The 17,858-nt window shown below is 49.7% G+C and overlaps 1 protein-coding gene across 1 annotated transcript; it reads left to right on the top strand.

The window, feature by feature from the left end:
• The first annotated feature begins 1,745 nt into the window (after positions 1-1,745).
• Positions 1,746-10,086, top strand: SRM (spermidine synthase). The gene is made up of 8 exons (XM_066563865.1): positions 1,746-1,950; positions 2,099-2,219; positions 2,440-2,532; positions 3,949-4,102; positions 4,802-4,885; positions 5,191-5,336; positions 7,678-7,800; positions 8,892-10,086. Exons 1-8 carry the CDS (start codon positions 1,805-1,807, stop codon positions 8,907-8,909), a joined length of 885 nt encoding a protein of 294 aa, XP_066419962.1. The 5' UTR covers positions 1,746-1,804; the 3' UTR covers positions 8,910-10,086.
• Positions 10,087-17,858: the final 7,772 nt, after the last annotated feature.

Raw genomic sequence — 17,858 nt, 5'->3', positions numbered from 1 at the left:
CATTTGCAAGGGCTGCCAATTCCGTCCTTGTCAGCTTTACCAGTTCTTGTTATTTCTTTAACTTGAAGAACAAGTGTCAGCAAAAGCCCCATTGGCCCAGGGGATATTAAAATCTCTGTGGTTTAAATCCTCTACTTTAAATTCCAAGGAAAGTAACATTTCAAGGATGATCCTAATTTTAGTCTTTTTCTGTTTTCCCTTTATGAATTGCAAAAGGTTTTAAAAATGTCTTTAATGGAAATGACTAGCAACTACATCCATGCTTTATTCACTTGGTTGTGCCTGTGCAGCTGGAGCACTGGAGTCTCCCCTACTATGAGGTTGTTTTACTCTTGTGCAGCAGTTGTTGGAGGTCTGTGTGTAACCTAGTTGGAGAACTACTCTCAGTAGAACCTTGGTGCATTTCTCCCAAAATCTGCTTCTCACAGAACACACCACGTTCTGTAAGGCCACTGAGCCCTCACCTGGGCCCACCAGCACTAGAACTGAAGCTGCTTTTGCAATACCCACAGAACCATAGGATGGGTGAAGTTGGTAGGCACCACAGCAAATCATCTGCTCCAATCTCCCTGCTCAAGCACATGGCACAGGATTGTGCCCAGATGGAAAATGTCCAGTGAAAAAGTCTCCACGCCCTCTGTGGGCAATCCATTCATGTCCTTGGTCACCCACATAGGAAAGTTCTGCCTAATGTTCAGCTGGGACTTCATGTACATCACTTTCTGCCTGTTGCCTTGTGTCCCAGTGGTTGGCACCACTAAGCAGAGCCTTAGTTCCCCCTTCTTGGCATTTTCCTTTTAGACGTTTACACATTCACGAGTGCCCTCTCACCGTCTCTTCTCGATGCTCAACAGGCCCAACTGCCTCAGCCTTTCTCCTTGAGAGATGCTTTCACCAGCCGTCCTCGTGCAATCCAACACCATGCATGCTCATTACTTAAACTACCCCAAACAGACTTTTCGTCTTCCCGAAAACTCTTCGCTGGCGGTTCCGCAGGCGGGGCGGAGCGGTGCTGAGAGCTCGGAGCAGGGGCCGGGGCGGAGCGGTGCCGAGGGCTCGGAGCGGTGCCGAGGGCTCGGAGCGGTGCTGCGGGCTCGGAGCAGGGGCTGTGGCGGAGCGGTGCCGAGGGCTCGGAGCGGTGCTGAAAGCTCGGAGCAGGGGCTGTGTCGGAGCGGTGCTGAGAGCTCGGCGCGCTCGGAGCAGGGGCTGTGGCGGAGCGGTGCTGAGAGCTCGGAGCGGTGCTGAAAGCTCGGTGCGCTCGGGGCTGTGGCGGAGCGGTGCTGAGGGCTCGGCGCGCTCGGGGCTGTGGCGGAGCGGTGCTGAGAGCTCGGCGCGCTCAGAGCAGGGGCTGTGGCGGAGCGGTGCTGAGAGCTCGGCGCGCTCGGGGCTGTGGCGGAGCGGTGCTGAGAGCTCGGCGCGCTCAGAGCAGGGGCTGTGGCGGAGCGGTGCTGAGAGCTCGGCGCGCTCGGGGCTGTGGCGGAGCGGTGCTGAGAGCTCGGCGCGCTCGGAGCAGGGGCTGGGGCGGAGCAATGCGGTGCCGAGGGCTCGGAGCGGGGACTGTGGGGGCGCGGCGCGGCTCGGGCACGCCCTTTCCCCGTGGCGGCGGGGGCGGCCCCGCTCCGCCCGCCCGGCGCTGACGCGGCCCGGCCGTCACGGCGGCCCCGCCAATGGCGGCCCGCGCAGGCGGGGGCGGCGCGGGGCCCTGCGCGCGGCTCCCGCGCCGGTGCGGTCGGGCGGCGGCGGCGGCAGCCGAGCGCAGGTGGCCCGGCCCGGCGGCGGCCGCTCCGCTCCGCTGCGGTGCGGGATGGAGCGCGGCGCGGCGGCGCTGATCCGCGAGGGCTGGTTCCGCGAGACGTGCCGGCTGTGGCCCGGCCAGGCCATGTCGCTGCAGGTGGAGGAGCTCCTGCACCACCAGCGCTCCCGTTACCAGGAGATCCTCGTCTTCCGCAGGTGCGGGAGGGCCGCCCGGGGCGGTGGGGGGATGGCGGGGCCGGTCAGCGCCACGCGGTGGGGCCTGGCGGCGCGGAGAGGGGGCGGGGGAGCGCGGCCCCGGGCCGGCTCCAACCCCGCTCCAACCCCGCTTCCCCGCTCTGCCCAGCACCACCTACGGCAACGTCCTGGTCCTGGATGGGGTGATCCAGTGCACGGAGCGGGACGAGTTCTCCTACCAGGAAATGATCGCCAACCTGCCCCTCTGCAGCCACCCCGACCCCCGCAAGGTGAGCGCTCCCCAGCCCGCACCTCAGGGCTCCCCCAGCCCCTGCAGGGCTGCCGGGGCCTGTCCTGGGCCGGAGGGGCCGGCGGGCTCTGGGCCCCGCGGTTCGTGTCCGGGCGGCACGGGCCCACAGGGCTTGCACGCCGTTCTCCTTGGGCCGTAGAGCCGAAGTTGCCGCGGGCCGAGCCCGCTGACAGCCCACGCTGTGCCCTCTTCCCTGCCAGGTGCTGATCATCGGCGGCGGCGACGGGGGAGTGCTGCGAGAGGTGGTCAAACACCCGACCGTGGAGTCCGTGGTGCAGTGCGAGATCGATGAGGTGCGTTGGGCTCCCGGCAGCTCGGGGCTCCTGGGCGGGCTGCCCGGCAAAGCCAGCCCGGCTTCACATCATCCACGGGAGCTGCGCCTTCACCTGCTGTCTCTCGTCAGCACCAGGCGCGTTTGCTGCCGGTTCTGCTGGCGTGACAATGACAGCGCCACCTCTCTTTGCCTTACGAGTCATCTACGTGGCAGCTGGCTGCCTCTTCTGTGTGATTTCTTTCACACACATACGATTGAGGCCCTTCCAGGCAGACGTGGGCCAAGCACGGGATCTGGAGGAGTGCCCTGGCTCTGTGGAGGTGCTGCTTTTCCCTCTCCTTCACTGCCGAACAGAGTGCTCCTGGCAGAGGAGGATGGTTGCTTGGTTAGGCAGTCTCTTGCAACCAAAATCAGGAAATAAGCAGCAGGGATTTGCTTCCGTGAGAGATGGGCCAGTTGCTTTAGAAATGGTCGTAATTTTCTGTCTAGTACAACAAACTTGGAAGGGAGGAAGTCACTACCAATTAGAGCATGTTGAGGCTTTGCCTTATTGATAGTGACTGTCAGGAAGTGGGTATTTGCTGAGAATCAGCCTGTGCCTGGTAACCTGTCTGCTCACAGAGGCCTCCAAGTCACAGTTGGTGTTAGGATGTGGGCTGCTAACTCTGTCACACCACTCAAGTTTACTCTTTTCCCAGTCCTCCTCTCAGCCAGTTTTATTTTACTTTACTCAGCCTTTTCTCAGAAAGTTTTGCTCGGAGTAAAGCTCTATTAAGAACAGGAAATACCGCTATATGAGATTGTGTGCTCTGCCTGCCAGCTAAGTAGGCAAACATCCCTGATTTTAACAAACACTGCCTGACACCAGCATTTTTTTTGGTTTTGCCAGCTGTGAGAAGCTGCTAGTGTTCAGTACAACTGCTGGGCCCAGGGCAGTGGCTGCCTAACAATTTTAGAGAGAAAACTTTTATCTTACAAGAGGATTGATATCATGGCTACAGTGCAGAGATGGGGATATTTCTCATCTTGCATTCAGAAACCTGCTGGCATGGTTTTACTTAGGAAGAAAAATTTGATTTTGCTGAGATCACCTATGCAAGTGATGTTCTGTAGGAAGAAGGAGCACAGAGCAGTCTGACCTGTAATCATATTTGCTCAGTTCCTCAGGGAGCTTTTGAAGCTGCAGGTTTTTCTTGAGTTTGGCATAGACAGAACAACAGTGTCACTGAACCCTGAGGCTGTAGGAAAAGGCTGAGAGTAGCTTTGCTGGCTGAAGATGCTGGCAGCTTTTGTGGCTTTCACTGGCAAATCAGACTTGAGCTGAAGGTACTGAAGGAAATGACTCATTGTGCTGTTCTTCCAGTCACAGCTGCACAGCAGCCTGAGAAGCAGCTTCTTGTAAGCCTCTGACCCACTTGTGCTCTCTGTGTTGCAGGATGTGATCCAGGTATCTAAAAAATACCTCCCAGGGATGGCAGTGGGCTATTCCAGTGCTAAGCTGACATTGCACGTGGGAGATGGTTTTGAGTTCATGAAGCAGAATCAAGAAGCCTTTGATGTGATTATCACAGACTCGTCTGACCCCATGGGTAAGAATTCCAGCCATAAAAGGGCACTGTTTTCCACACACCTGCTTCACTTTTTTTTTTATTCTGCCTACCTCTTGGAAGTTCTGCCAGCCTGCTGAGGATCCTTTCAAGTGAAAAGACTGTTGCCAACTTGGTTCTTTTAGTAGGGAAAGGGAAGGATGGAAACCATAAAATTGTATCAGCAGGCCTTCAAGCCAGCTGTTACATTTCTCTCCTCAAAATTCAGCTCCAGAAACTATTTCTTCTGGCAGAGTTGTTCCCTGAGTGCAGCAATCCCATGCTGGAAGGGCAGCTTTGCACATGTGCCTGCTGATAAAGCAGTGGCTCACTCACTGCTGGTGCAGCCCCTGCCCTGAAGATAGCTGGGGTGAGGCTGCTGTATTTCTGAGGGGGGAAACTGAGGTAGACAAGGACCAAATGTAGATATGGCACCTCATTTTAGGAACCTATCAACAAGTCTGAGTCACCTTCAATCTTGCCCTAGTCAAGACAGAGAGAGGTATCTCTAAAAGGCAGTTTGGAGCAGGAGTTCTGCTTTAAAAATGCTCAGTGAAGCAAGAGGCAGCTGCTAAGACTTTGTTTAATAGGGGACCTGGGCTTGCTATTTAGCAAAGCTAAAATCCTGACTGTTTTGCCCTGCTAGGTGCAGTGTGGGGTTCACCTAGGCTGAAACTTTTTCTTTATTTACCTTTCTCCCAGGTCCTGCAGAAAGTTTGTTCAAAGAATCTTATTACCAGCTGATGAAGACAGCCCTGAGGGAAGATGGGATTCTCTGCTGCCAAGGTGAGGATGCTGCCCCTGGGCAGAGGCTGATGCCAGACCTTTACATACCAAGAGTGAGGCACAGAGGGGACTCTTCTTGGGCAGATGTGATGCAGGGAGTGAAACATGTCATCTCCCAGGTAAAGCAGTGGTTTTGATCCATGTCAGCTCATTGGTTATTGGACTGTGCTTAGCAAAACTGGCATCAGGGTCTGTGAAATTACATGAGCTGGACAGGTTGAGAATTGGAAACACTGCTAACCTGGTACAGTTCTGTGCAGAGAAGAGGGGCAGCTCTCACCCACTGCCTGCCTTTCTCCCTGCAGGTGAGTGCCAGTGGCTGCACCTGGATCTCATCAAGGAGATGCGGCAGTTCTGCAAGTCCCTGTTCCCGGTGGTGGAGTACGCCTACTGCACCATCCCCACCTACCCCAGCGGCCAGATCGGCTTCATGCTCTGCAGCAAGAACCCCGTGAGTTCCACACACCTCAAGGGCCCTTTTCCTTTCCCTACAAACCTGCCTGAGGCTGTCCCTTGCAGAACTTGAGCTATGGCATTGAATTATCCCAGCTCTGGGGCCTCAAGATTCTTGAATTCTCAATTCTTGATTCTTGAACCCCGTGAGTTCCACACACCTCAAGGGCTCTTTTCCTTTCCCTACCAGCCAGCCTGAGGCTGTCCCTTGCAGAACTTGAGCTATGGCACTGAGTTCTCCCAGCTGTGGGGCCTCAAGATTCTTGAATTCTCGATTCTTGAACCCTGTGAGTTCCAGGCACTCAAGGGCTCTTTTCCTTTCCCTACAAACCTGCCTGAGGCTGTCCCTTGCAGAACTTGAGCTATGGCACTGAGTTCTCCCAGCTGTGGGGCCTCAAGATTCTTGAATTCTCGATTCTTGAACCCTGTGAGTTCCAGGCACTCAAGGGCTCTTTTCCATTCCCTACCAGCCAGCCTGAGGCTGTCCCTTGCAGAACTTGAGCTATGGCACTGAGTTCTCCCAGCTGTGGGGCCTCAAGATTCTTGAATTCTCGATTCTTGAACCCTGTGAGTTCCAGGCATTCAAGGGCTCTTTTCCTTTCCCTACAAACCTGCCTGAGGCTGTCCCTTGCAGAACTTGAGCTATGGCATTGAATTCTCCCAGCTGTGGGGCCTCAAGGTTCTTGATGGGGCCTGGCTCTGCCAGCCCAGAGCTCCAGAGCTGCAGGGCAGCCTGCTCGGTGCTGAATGAAGTACAGAATTGACCAGTTGCTTTAAAAATGGTCATAACTTTCTGTCTAGTACAACAAACTTGGAATGGAGGAAGTCACTACCAATTTTTTTAAGGTTTTGGTTTATTTGATAGTGACTGTTACAAAGCAGGCACCTTCTGAGAATCAGCCTGTGACGGATTTTATGATAACTTATCATCCCTAAAGATAAGTGAGAGAGGAAGCCAGACCAGCTAGAGAGTGCACCTGGAAGCACAGCAAACCTTCAGGATCTCTGTTTTCTCCCCCCCAAAAAACACAGACCCTCACAGAGGCCTCCAAGTGAGAGTTGGTGTTAGGATGTGGGCTGGTAACTCTGTCACACCACTGGAGTTTACTCTTTTCCTATTCTTCTTCAACGTGGCTGAAGGGAAGCCCATGCCTCCCCAGAACTCTCTTCTCTGCTCACAGAGGGGAAAATAAAAGTACCAAAGTCACCACTATGCTCCTGGCATCATAATTCTGTGAATGAAAGGAACAAGTGCCAAAGAAAATAATATCTGAGATGGAGCTGGACAAGCCAGGGACCACAGGACAGATTTATGCAGCTTCATGCTAGACAAGAAAACTGTCCAGTGTTTTAAGATGGTTTTTAGATGATGTTTAAGATAATGTTTAAGGTTTAAGATGGGTTTGGGGTGCCAGCATTGCTGCTGCTGCACATGGTTAACCCGGGATGCTGGCAGCATGCACTGTGCCCACCATGGATTCTCCTTTGAAGAGCAAAGCCTTGTTGCATGGATGCTCAGGCACTCTCACACATCTGGCCCATGGCTCATGCAGTCTGACCTCATGCACTGGCATCTGTGCACAAGTGCTGGTCACAGGAGTTACAGAGCACAAACCCCAGCCCTTGGTACTGGGGCTGTGCAGAACCTTTGACCTCATACTAGAACAAAATGTTATTTGTTCTCCTGTGAGTCATCTCAGTTCTCTGCCATGCATCAGGATGCCTGTCACACAGCCTTTGGCTCCTTATTTGTTATAAATAAATATTCTAATTTAATAATTAAGGATATTATTAAATAATCAAAATATAAATTTGGAAAAAGCCACAAGCGATTTGACTCTGAGCCAGGCCATCAGAGTTGGGAAACCCAGGATTTGGTCTCTATTGCACCAAAGTCCCTGTGGATCTCCAAATGTCATTTCTAAGGGGTTTGTTTTATACAGTCTTTTGGGCTCTGGAAGGGGCCCTTCTTTAGCATATTTTAGCATATTATTGTAGCTTTTCTTTCTTGCTGCCACGTTTCCCAGAACCAGTGGATAATTCCTGGAATCCCGTCAGGTGAAAACTTCCTGGCATTGACTTCTGACAATGCCTATCAAATGCCTCCTGCTGGGGTCTTGTCAGATGAAAAAATCCCTTGAAATATCATCTCTGGAGACATCATCTTCCTGGTGTTTGAATCTCCATCCTTATCTTGTAGCCTATTACTGCTTGTTGCCCAACACCGCCTTTGTTCACAAAATGCTGCGGTTTTAATTTCCTTTAGCGCTAATTATTTTACAACATATATTACATTATCCAAATAGTCAGAGCTACTGACTTTTGTTTTTTTTTTGCAGAACACAAATTTCCGGGAGCCTGTGCAGCAGCTCTCACAGCAGCAGGTGGAGGAGAGGAGTCTCAAGTACTACAACTCTGACATTCACAGGGCGGCATTCATCCTGCCAGAGTTTGCACGGAAGGTAAGCCAGACTCTGCCACAACTGCTCCCTCCAGGGTGAGATAGGAGTGGGAGTACACAGGACTGAGGATTTCTTGCAGTCCCAAAGGTTTCTGTGGGCAAGTCAGAGCAGGACAGCATTTTGTATGACAGAGCAGAGTATGAGTCAGTCAAGGAAGACTAGAGTTCATTTAGGAGCTGTTCTTTAGGCTCATGTGCCATGCCTTGATGACAGATCACTCCTACTTCACCTACCAAAGCCAGGTCCAAGATGGTTTTTACCAGCAATTCAGAGGCAGGCACTTATTCACATCCCCCTTTGAAAGAGAGCTGGGAATAGTCCATGCAAGCTTACCAGAACCTTTCAGTCTGGGGCCACAAACTCTTTCCAGCAGCCTCTGCCAGGTCTGTGGACTGCACGAGGCTTGCTCACTTGTAAAGTCCCAGACACGCTGAAGGGAAGCCCATGCCTCCCCTGAACTCTCTTCTTTGCTCACAGAGGGGAAAATAAAAGTACCAAAGTCACCACTATGCTCCTGGCATCATAATTCTGTGAATGAAAGGAACAAGTGCCAAAGAAAATAATATCTAAGATGGAGCTGGACAAGCCAGGGACCACAGGACAGATTTATGCAGCTTCATGCTAGACAAGGAAATTGTCCAGTGTTTTAAGATGGTTTTTAGATGATGTTTAAGATAATGTTTAAGGTTTAAGATGATGTTTCCAACCCAAACTATTCTGTGCTCTTCTGATTGGCATTAGAGGCAGAGCTGGTGTTTCCCACTGGAAAGCTCCAAAAGTCTGGGATAAAATGTGCTTGATTTCTAGCACAAATGAGAGGGTGAAGAAGGGATGCTGCAGCATAGATCAGTCTTGCTTCTTGAAGGATGGTCTGTATTTCCACATTATTCCATCATATGCCCACTGGGCTGCAACTGCAGCTTCCAGAAAAAAATTCCTTAGAATTTTAGTCATTAGAATTAGAATTAGAGTGTGGTAGGGATGAAGGCAAATGCCATAACTGTGTTGCAGAGGTGGTGATTCATGTTTCCCATGCAGCCTGGCAGAGCTGGGGCAGGTCCATCCTGACATTTGTCTTTGGCTCTCTGCAGGCCCTGAGCGATGTGTGAGACCCTGAGCTGCTTCCTTCCTCCAAGCTGGACTCTGAGATCATCAGTGATGTGGCTGGGATCTTCTCAGCAGACTGCAGATTTGCTCTCCACTGTGTGGGATTGTTTAACCCTTGGCCAGCCAACATTCCCTCTGATGTGTTAAGGATGATGGGGCATAAGCCAGATAAGACTATTGAAAAGGTCCAGTGACTTATTGCGTGAGGTCAAAACTGTTCTTTCCAGTGCTGGAAATGTAAGATGTCTTTTTTCTTTCTCTCTTCCCTGCACCCATTCTAAATTCTCCCATCCCAAGCACACTCCACACCCCCCCAGCTGATGTGATGTATTTATAACTGACACATATTTCTGTCTGGTGGGCTGGGAACAGTCCAAAGGGTCCCTGACTCAGCCTTAAGCACAGAGAGAGAGAAAGAGAGAGGGAGCTTTGTGCACAGTTAGCTCACTCTCTCCTCGTGGGAGCTCCCTGCTGCTGACACACTTTGACTGGTAACAGGTCTGAGCCTTTCATCCCACTGCCCTCCTGTGACTCCTGCACTTCTCTGCAGCACAGCTGGAGGAGTCACAGTGCAAAGTGTTGCCATTCACAATAGGTCTCCCTTCAACCCTGATGGAGTAGCAGTATTAAACACCAGCCAGGCATGCTGGCAGCAGTCTTGTGGCTTTTTTTTTTGTTAAGGTTGCTAATTTTTTTTAATTGGCTGGAAACAGAAGTGCTGAGGTGCCAACAGGCTGACTGCTGTTCTTACCTCTGCCCTCAGAGAGGTTCCAAAGAATGTTTATCAATATGGTGACAGGTGATATATATATATATATATATATGTATATGTGTGTGTATATATATATATCTGAAAAGCAAACCTTAGCTGCATTGCCTGATGTTCAGTACTGATGCTGGGGAGTTGGTTGTGCTGACAAATCTCTCATCTCAGTCATGCTGAGATGCCTCAGGCCTGGGTGTTTGCAAGTCCTTAGGAGGCATCATTATTTCCAATGCTGCCCCCAGATGCATAAATTGGTTTTCATTGTCCACTGTAAGATGGAGCTGCCTTCACTTCTTTACTTCTGTTCTGAAGATTCTGTCCCCCTGCACTGTGGGAATCACCCTCCCAGCACAACCACTGTGCCATTGTCACTCCCTTGCACTCAATTAAACACTTGGCTCTGGTTAAGGTGACATCAATGTGGGTCAGTGTTCTTTGGGGGGGAAAAACAGAGATCCTGAAGGCTTGCTGTGCTTCCAGGTGCACTCTCTAGCTGGTCTGGCTCCCTCTCTCACTTATCTTTAGGGATGATAAGTTATCACCAAAATTAAAGATCCCATTACATGTTTTGCATTGTAGTGTAGCTGCCCCATAGCTCCTCCAGCTGCTGTCATCCTCTGTGCTGCAGACTCAGTCCCTGCTATCCAAGCTATTCTGCAGTCCAAATGCTGCCTCTGTTACAGTTTCCCAAGTGATTTTCCAGCTGCTCTCAGGTAGTTCCTGTCAGTCCTGGCCCCACTGAGCTGCACCCTCTTTTCCTCTGCAGAAATGGTGGTGGCTCTGAGGGCTGAACACTGAGCTCCAGCTGAGCAGGCTGGGGAAAGGCACTGGGTGGCATCAGTAAAAGACAAAAATGCTCATTCTGAGAGACTTTTCAGCTTGGTGAGAGAGAACTGGAAGAAGCAGACTTTAGCAAGGATTGGGATTGAGCTTTGCCATAATAGTGACCCTACCAACAGTGTAGGGTCCAGCCACTATGTGCCCACAGCAAAGGATTTGTGGGGTCAGTACTCTCCTGCTTTCTTCTGTTACTGATGGGAATTAGCACTTCTTCCCCAGTATCTCCTTCTGCCACCATTATTGGTGCAGTTTCTTTGTGGTCACAAGGGTTTGCAAAGCATTGCTGAGCTGCAGAGCTGAGTCTGGGTCTCTGTATTCTTGAGTTGAGAAGCTAACACCTATTTTTCTCTTAATTGTCTGGGTGACTGTCTTCTTTCTCACACACAGTATTTCTCACAAATAGTTTGGTTTAGTGAGGCGTTTTCATTGCTTAACTCCTGTGTTTTTATAAGGAGCAGAGCAGGAGGAGAGCAGAGCCTGGTTCTAGCTCCTCCTGTTTAAATTCCTGTGGGACTTGAACCTCACTTAGCCCTCCATCCTTGACAGAAAATGAGCTCTGACACTTTCCCCTAGAATGGGAATCAAGACCAGGACTATAGTCCAGGAAGGCCTCAGAGCAGCAGCCAGCTGGTAACAAGTTCAAGCCTTTCACCCATCCTTGGTGAGTACAACAATGCCCAGGAGGGAAAGAGCTTCCTCAAACCTGTTGTTGGACTCCACACAGGTAATTATTCCTTCTGGTTCTTTGAGCTTTCTCCAAATACGTGAGTTCAGCGAGTGGCCAGTGATGAGAACAGAAGACAAGACTGTTTCCCATCCAAGTCACACAAACTCAGTCCACAAGGCCCTGTATGATTTCTGAGTGATTCCAAGTCACTGTTCCCCACAGACAGTTCCAAACACTTCAGTGTGAGAAGGCAGAGATCAGTGCCTGAGTCAAGCACTCACATGACTGCAGCAAGAGAGGGAGCAGGGGCTTGTGCAGCTGTAGCTGATTCCATCTGAGCAGCTCTGACATTCAGGACTTGAAAATCGCCCCTGTGCTGAGCACTGGCACAGGTCTGTGTGCCCTGTGAGCTGCTGGGATGGTCTTTGGCACCTGCAAGGCAGTTATGTCTACAGATGGATCATCCCTCCCACAAATTTGTGTCTGAGCTGTTATGCTGCAGGATGTGGTGGCCAAGGGATGCTGGGGCTTCAAGAGACACTGAAATTTGGGTAATGGTCAGCAGGAGGAAACTGTGGGGTCTCATGTAGAACTGAGCACTGACCACTTTTGCAGTGTCTCTAGGTGGGCAGCTAAAATATTAACCTTTTTCAGAGTTTTAGCTGCCTTTTGCCTAAGGCAAGTTAAGCAAGACTGTTCATAAGCAAAGAGTCACAAAGATGATTGCCTAGACACGCTGCAGTCATGTTCCAGCATCTCATTAAGCCAGGAGTATATGAACAGGGATAGGCTTTGTCCCAGGTAACATAAAATGCAATGTCAGTCAGAGCAGGTGGAGACAAGCAAGGGAATGGAGCCTTTAGCACATCATAGCCCGTGGGATGGGCTTCAGCACATCATTGCTTAAGTCATTGGCAACTTTGAACCGTGTCAAACTGCTCTGAGCTTTACTCATTGGACTAACTCAATTTTTAGAAGCTCAGAAGAGAGTTTCAAAAAACTGAGAGAAACCTCAGCGGGAGGACAGCCACTCCAGGCCACAGGCCCCTGAACACCAATGCCAGCCCTTTTCCTTGGGAAACAAAACTCACCAGCCCAGGTTCTTGATATCAGATTGAAGGAGCCACTTGGCACTGTCAAAGCAGCCTGAGCTGCTGGCAGTGGCAGGTCTGGTGTGGGAGACATCCTGCACTGTTTGCAATTTCAGGAGGAGGTGGACCACTCAGGGCCACAGGCCCCCGAGCACCAACGCCAGCCCTTTTCCCTGGCAAACAAAACTCACCAGCCCAGGTTCCTGATGGCAGATTGCAGGAGCCACTTGGCACTGTCAAACCAGCCCGAGTTGCCACTGGTGCCAGCTTGGGTCTGGGAAGCATCCTGCGTAACGCGGAATTTCAGGAGCCAGCCGGCCACTCCAGGCCACAGGCCCCTGAACACCATTGCCAGCCATTTCCCTGCCAAACAAAACTCACCAGCCCATCAGGTTCCTGATGTCAGTTTGCAGGAGGTGCTTGGAATTGTCAGGGCAGCCCAAGTTGGAGTTCATGGTAGGGTGGGTCTGGGAGCCATCCTGTGCTGTTTGGGATTTCATTGGGCACCTGCCCACTCATGGCCACAGGACCCAGAGCACAAACACCAGCCTGTATCCTTGTGAAGCACAACTCTCCAGCCCAGGTTCCTGGTGTCAGTTTGCAGGAGGCCCTTGGGATAGTCAAGGCATCCTGCATTGGAGATTGTGGCAGGTTGGGTCTGGCACACATCCTGTGCAGTTTGGGATAACAGGAGGCAGCCGCCCCCTGAGGGGTCAGAATCCTCTCCCCTCCCTTTGCATCCATCCAAATCCTAATCCACTGTAATGGATCACTGTGGTGCACAGCTGTTGAGAGCAACTCAGAACGAGACCTTACAAGACATCTGAGTGGATGCCACAAGAGAGAGGTGATTCCAATGCCTGTCCGGGCTCCCAAGTCAAGAGTTCAACAGAATCGGCGCTGGGCTGAGGAACACAGAGGTCAGAGATGCCAAGGTGGACACCTCAGTTTCTGATAGACCCCTCAAAGGGCTAAGGCAAAACACACGAGATGCACAAAAGACACAGACAAGTGACACGACACCCACTGGGACTGCTCTGCCCTGAGCACCTCAGCATTGTGAGACTTTTCCTTTATGTGGCCTAAGGGGCCACCTGATGCACATCCCCACCTCCAAAGCTGACACAAAAAGCCTTCCCAGCACCTCACTTTCATCCCCTCTCTGGGTCCCATCCTTGGACTTATCTCTCGGCCATCCAAGGGCGATAATCCACATTGGGTGTGAAGGAAGGCTCCCGCACCCTCTGGGAATCTTCTACCATCACCGGGCCCTTGTCTCTCAGCCAGCTACAATAAAGAACACCAAACATCAATGCATGATCTTAGCTGCACAGTGGTTAAAAACCAACAATTCTGCTACTCACCATTCTCCTAACAATGCCCAGGCCCTCAGGCCGCACGCTCGGGCCTCGCTCAGAGATCGACGCCATTGTTGCAGGGTAGGCCTGGGTTAACAGGAGCTGAGGTGATGAGGAATTGCTGAAACCTGAGTGGACCCTGGCTCCTCCTCACCACCTCCCCGACTTACTGCAACTCCTCAGCCGTTCCTGAAGGTTCCCAGGGTGACACCTTCAAATGGAAAAGGTCAAGGCTTCATCACAGAGCCCTGTACCACCTCCCGAGCTCCCACGAGAGCGACCAACCAGGTCTGCTGGACGTTGGTGAGAGGGTCTCAGCATAACATGAATGGACCATCTAAAACACACAAAGAATGGATGCTTAGAGCTGCAGCAGGAGCACCACTACCCTGTGGCATTCACATTCTCTGGAAAAATTTCTTCGCCCAGAGTTTTTCTCCTGGGAAGCTGAGAAGCCTCAGAGAAAAGGAGAACAATTCTTGTCTCATTTGCTTCCCCTGTGTTGTGCTCACATGTGGAATGTGTTTGGAGATTGTTCACCCACAGGTGATTGTTCCATTGCATTCTGCTGTGAGTTGTTTGCACTCTTTGGCCAATCAGGGCCAAGCTGTGTGAAGACTCTGGAAAGAATCACAAGTTTTCGTTATTATCTTTTTAGCCTTCTGTAAGTATCCTTCCTGTATTCTTTAATATAATATAGTATCAAAAAGTAATAAATTAGCCTTCTGAGAACATGGAGTCAGATGCATCATTCTCTTCCTCGTCAGGTCACCCTGATTTTACAATACTACCCTAAGCACACAAATATATAAATTTGAAAAAACAAAACTCAAAAAAATTCAACTAAAAAAAAGCCACCTTCAATTACCATAACCCCACTACCGACCCTTTATTGCTCCCATATCAGAAGAAATGAACTTCTTCCTACCCTGCTCAGCCCTGCAGGCCCCATCAGGATTCAGAGGAAGAAGCTGACACTGCCCAGACAGAATCCTGTGTTTGAATGGAATTTGTACATCATGGATGAGGTGTATGAATATGCAACAGGCTGTTGCTTTTAAGGGTTAATCCTCTGTTAATGTGGGTCCTTTTTTGGGCTTATTTTGCCCAGAAAGAGGTACCCAGACTGTCCACAACTCTTTGTTTTTATTGTCTCATATTGTCCTAAATTCAAATTGTCCAAATTTTTATTACTCTAACTATATTACCCTTTTTATAACCATTTTATTGCTATTAAACTTCTAAAATTTTAAAAACAAGTGATTGGCGTTTTTCACAGTTTTGATGCCTGAAATACTCAGGGTGGATGCTCCCAAACCTGAGAGCTCCTGGCACGTGAGTCTCCCTCCTGCTGAAGCACGGCTCAGGTAACCAATGCACTGCTTGGGGAATAGAGACCCCAAAAAAAGAAAAGGCCCCGAGTGTAGCAGCAAAACCATGGCACCCACATGGGGCTCCAGGATGGCAGGAACCTGTTCCAGTTTCAGGGGATAAGGATGGGACTGGTTTAGACACAAGTGTCAGGAAAATTAATCCACAAACACCAGAGGTTTATGCCCAGAAAGGAGACAGAGGGGTCATTTTTTGCTTTATTTGAATTAAGGCAGAGGCCATGGGGCATTCCCCTGGGGTCTCTCCAATTTTTGGAGGATGCAGCCTCCTTTTTATCCCAATTTCCCAGCCACATTTCCCTTCTCTCTGTCCCCATTGGCTGAGGTACTTGAGAGGCACAGACTTCCCAGAACACCTGATACCAAAGATTTCCCTCTAATGTACAACCCTCTCTTTTAATTTTTAATTCTTATGGAATTTAGGGATTTTTCTTCCCCATTGTTTCTTTCATCTTTCAATGTCTAATTTCATTGATCAGCAAACCTAAAGTTTATTTGTAAAAGCAAATCTCTTTTTCCATTCATCAATCAGTGGAATCCTTCCCATTGTTTCTTTTATCTCCCAGTGCTGGTTTTATCTACCAGCAGACAACAGCTGGTGTGTAAAGACAAATCTGCTATTCCTCTCAAAGGCAGGAGCCTGTTCCAGCTTCAGGGGATAAGGATGGGACTGGTTTAGACACAAGCAATGATTTCTCCCTCCACACATCCACAAAACCAACAAGGAACAGATTTTGAAGAGGGCCAAGGCAGAGTCAGCTGTTCCTTTCTGGTTTGTACTTGAGATCTCAAAGCCATGCAAACCTCTGTGGTTTGAGGGGTTTTTTGGTACTTTCTTTTTAAATTCTTACCTGTGAGCCTGATATATGGTCTTATGAGCTCTTGGAGATTTATAGAATAAATTATATATTTTATAATTTATGATATATAATTTATATTTTTTATATATATATATATATATATATATATTATACCCGAGATAGCTCGGCCCCCTCAGAATGCATAAAATCAGCAGGATGGCTTCTGTGACAGTGCTGGAAACAGAAAAGTTTTAATAAAAGGCAAAATAACAAAGTTCTTTCAGAGAAAACCAAGCCAGGGCAAGAGGTTCTTGCTCCTGGTAAAACACCTCACAAAAGCCATTATTTCCTTTTGTTCTCTTCTTTTTCTAGTAAATTGCTTAGGTGGGACTTTTTGGCTCCTGTCCAACTGGCTATCCTTAAGTTTGAGGTGTAGTCCCCAAGGTCCTATGAGATGCTTTTTTCACCTAACTGAGGAGAGAAACTTCTGGGCTTCTTTCCTTTTTGAGGAGACAAAAGGTAGTTTTGTCACTCCGTCAACAGAGGGCACATTCCTGTCACACAAAGGATGTTGAAAAAGAAAGAATGACCTGGAAAATCCTCTGGAGGTCAGTCATAAAGCTCATGGCAATGTTTGTCACCCAGCCCTTCCCCAGGAAATCTGAGCATCCATTCACATTCTGTTTTGTACACGGAGCCACAAAGAAAAATACCATTACCAGACATTCAGACATTTCCAAAGAATACCTGAGAGCACAAAACCCTGGTTCCTTCTGAGTGCCAGCTCAGGGCTTACCACAGCTTCTTCTGGACTTCTCATTTTTCATTCTGTGAAAAATGTGTATTTTATGATTGGCATTTTGCAAATATTATGAATATGCAACAGGCTGTTGTTTTTAAGGGTTAATCCTCTGTTAACCTGGGTCCTTTTTTGGGCTTATTTTGCCCAGAAAGAGGTACCTGGACTGTCTTCCCAGGGAACAATTCCCAATTCCCAATATCCCATCCATCCCTGCCCTCTGGCAGTGGGAGCCATTCCCTGTGTCCTGTCCCTCCATCCCTTGTCCCCAGTCCCTCTCCAGCTCTCCTGGAGCCCCTTTAGGGACTGGAAGGGGCTCTGAGCTCTCCCTGGAGCTTCTCCTCTCCAGGTGAGCACCCCCAGCTCTCCCAGCCTGGCTCCAGAGCAGAGGGAGCATCTCCAAGTGCCTCAGGGACTTCTGACTGGCAGTGAGAAGGTTTTGGTCCCATCTCCAATGTGCATGAGATGTCCAGAGTTACCACAGGATGCTCCCTTGGCATTATCTGCTTTGCTCCTGGAATGCAGCAGGAAGAGAATTCTCTGTGTGATGCTCTGTGAATTCCCTGCTCTCTGGTGATGTTATCTCTGCTGTTGACTTAGCAGGGTTCAGACTTTCCACCCTCCCCAAAAACCATCTGTTCAGCAGCTGCACTGCTGGAGTGGCACCTTTGTAATTCCTGCAAGTTCCGTGTTGTTCTCTGTGCCCTTTGTGTGCCCACTCAGCCGCGTCTGCTGCCTTCATTCAGAGCCAGCACAGGAGCTCTGCTGAAAGCCCTGAAGCTCTGAGGCTACAAGAGATCAAAGATGCAGCTTTAGAGCACAAAAAGCCCAATGATATCACGTGGCATTCACATTCTCTGAAAAATCCCTTTGCCCAGGATTGTTCTCCTGGGAAGCTGAGAAGCCTCAGAGAAAAAGGAAAACAATTCTGATCTCATTTGCTTCCCCTGTGTTGTGCTCACATGTGGAATGTGTTTGGAGATTGTTTACCCACAGCTGATTGTTCCATTGCATTCTGCTGGGAGTTGTTTGCACTCTTTGGCCAATCATGGTCAGGCTGTGTTGGGGCTCTGGAGAGAGTCAGGAATTTTCATTATTATCTTTTTAGCATTCTCTAAGTATCCTTTCTGTATTCTTTAGTTTAGTTTAGTTCAGCGTTCTTTAACATAATATAGTATCATAAAATAATAAATTAACCTTCTGAGAACATGGAGTCAGATTCATCATTCCTTCTTTTGT

This window comes from Molothrus aeneus, chromosome 21 (genome assembly GCF_037042795.1).
Source record: "Molothrus aeneus isolate 106 chromosome 21, BPBGC_Maene_1.0, whole genome shotgun sequence".
Taxonomy (NCBI): Eukaryota; Metazoa; Chordata; class Aves; order Passeriformes; family Icteridae; genus Molothrus; species Molothrus aeneus.
Note: the sequence above shows the minus strand (reverse complement) of the source record. Positions and strands in the feature narration are given on the sequence as shown.

Bases quoted from the DNA above. Each gene is read 5' to 3' on its own strand.
- SRM (XM_066563865.1), top strand. From the start codon at position 1,805: ATGGAGCGCGGCGCGGCGGCGCTGATCCGCGAGGGCTGGTTCCGCGAG. The intron at 2,220-2,439 runs GTGAGCGCTCCC...CTTCCCTGCCAG, and splicing joins GCCACCCCGACCCCCGCAAG to GTGCTGATCATCGGCGGCGG. The intron at 4,103-4,801 runs GTAAGAATTCCA...CCTTTCTCCCAG, and splicing joins AGACTCGTCTGACCCCATGG to GTCCTGCAGAAAGTTTGTTC.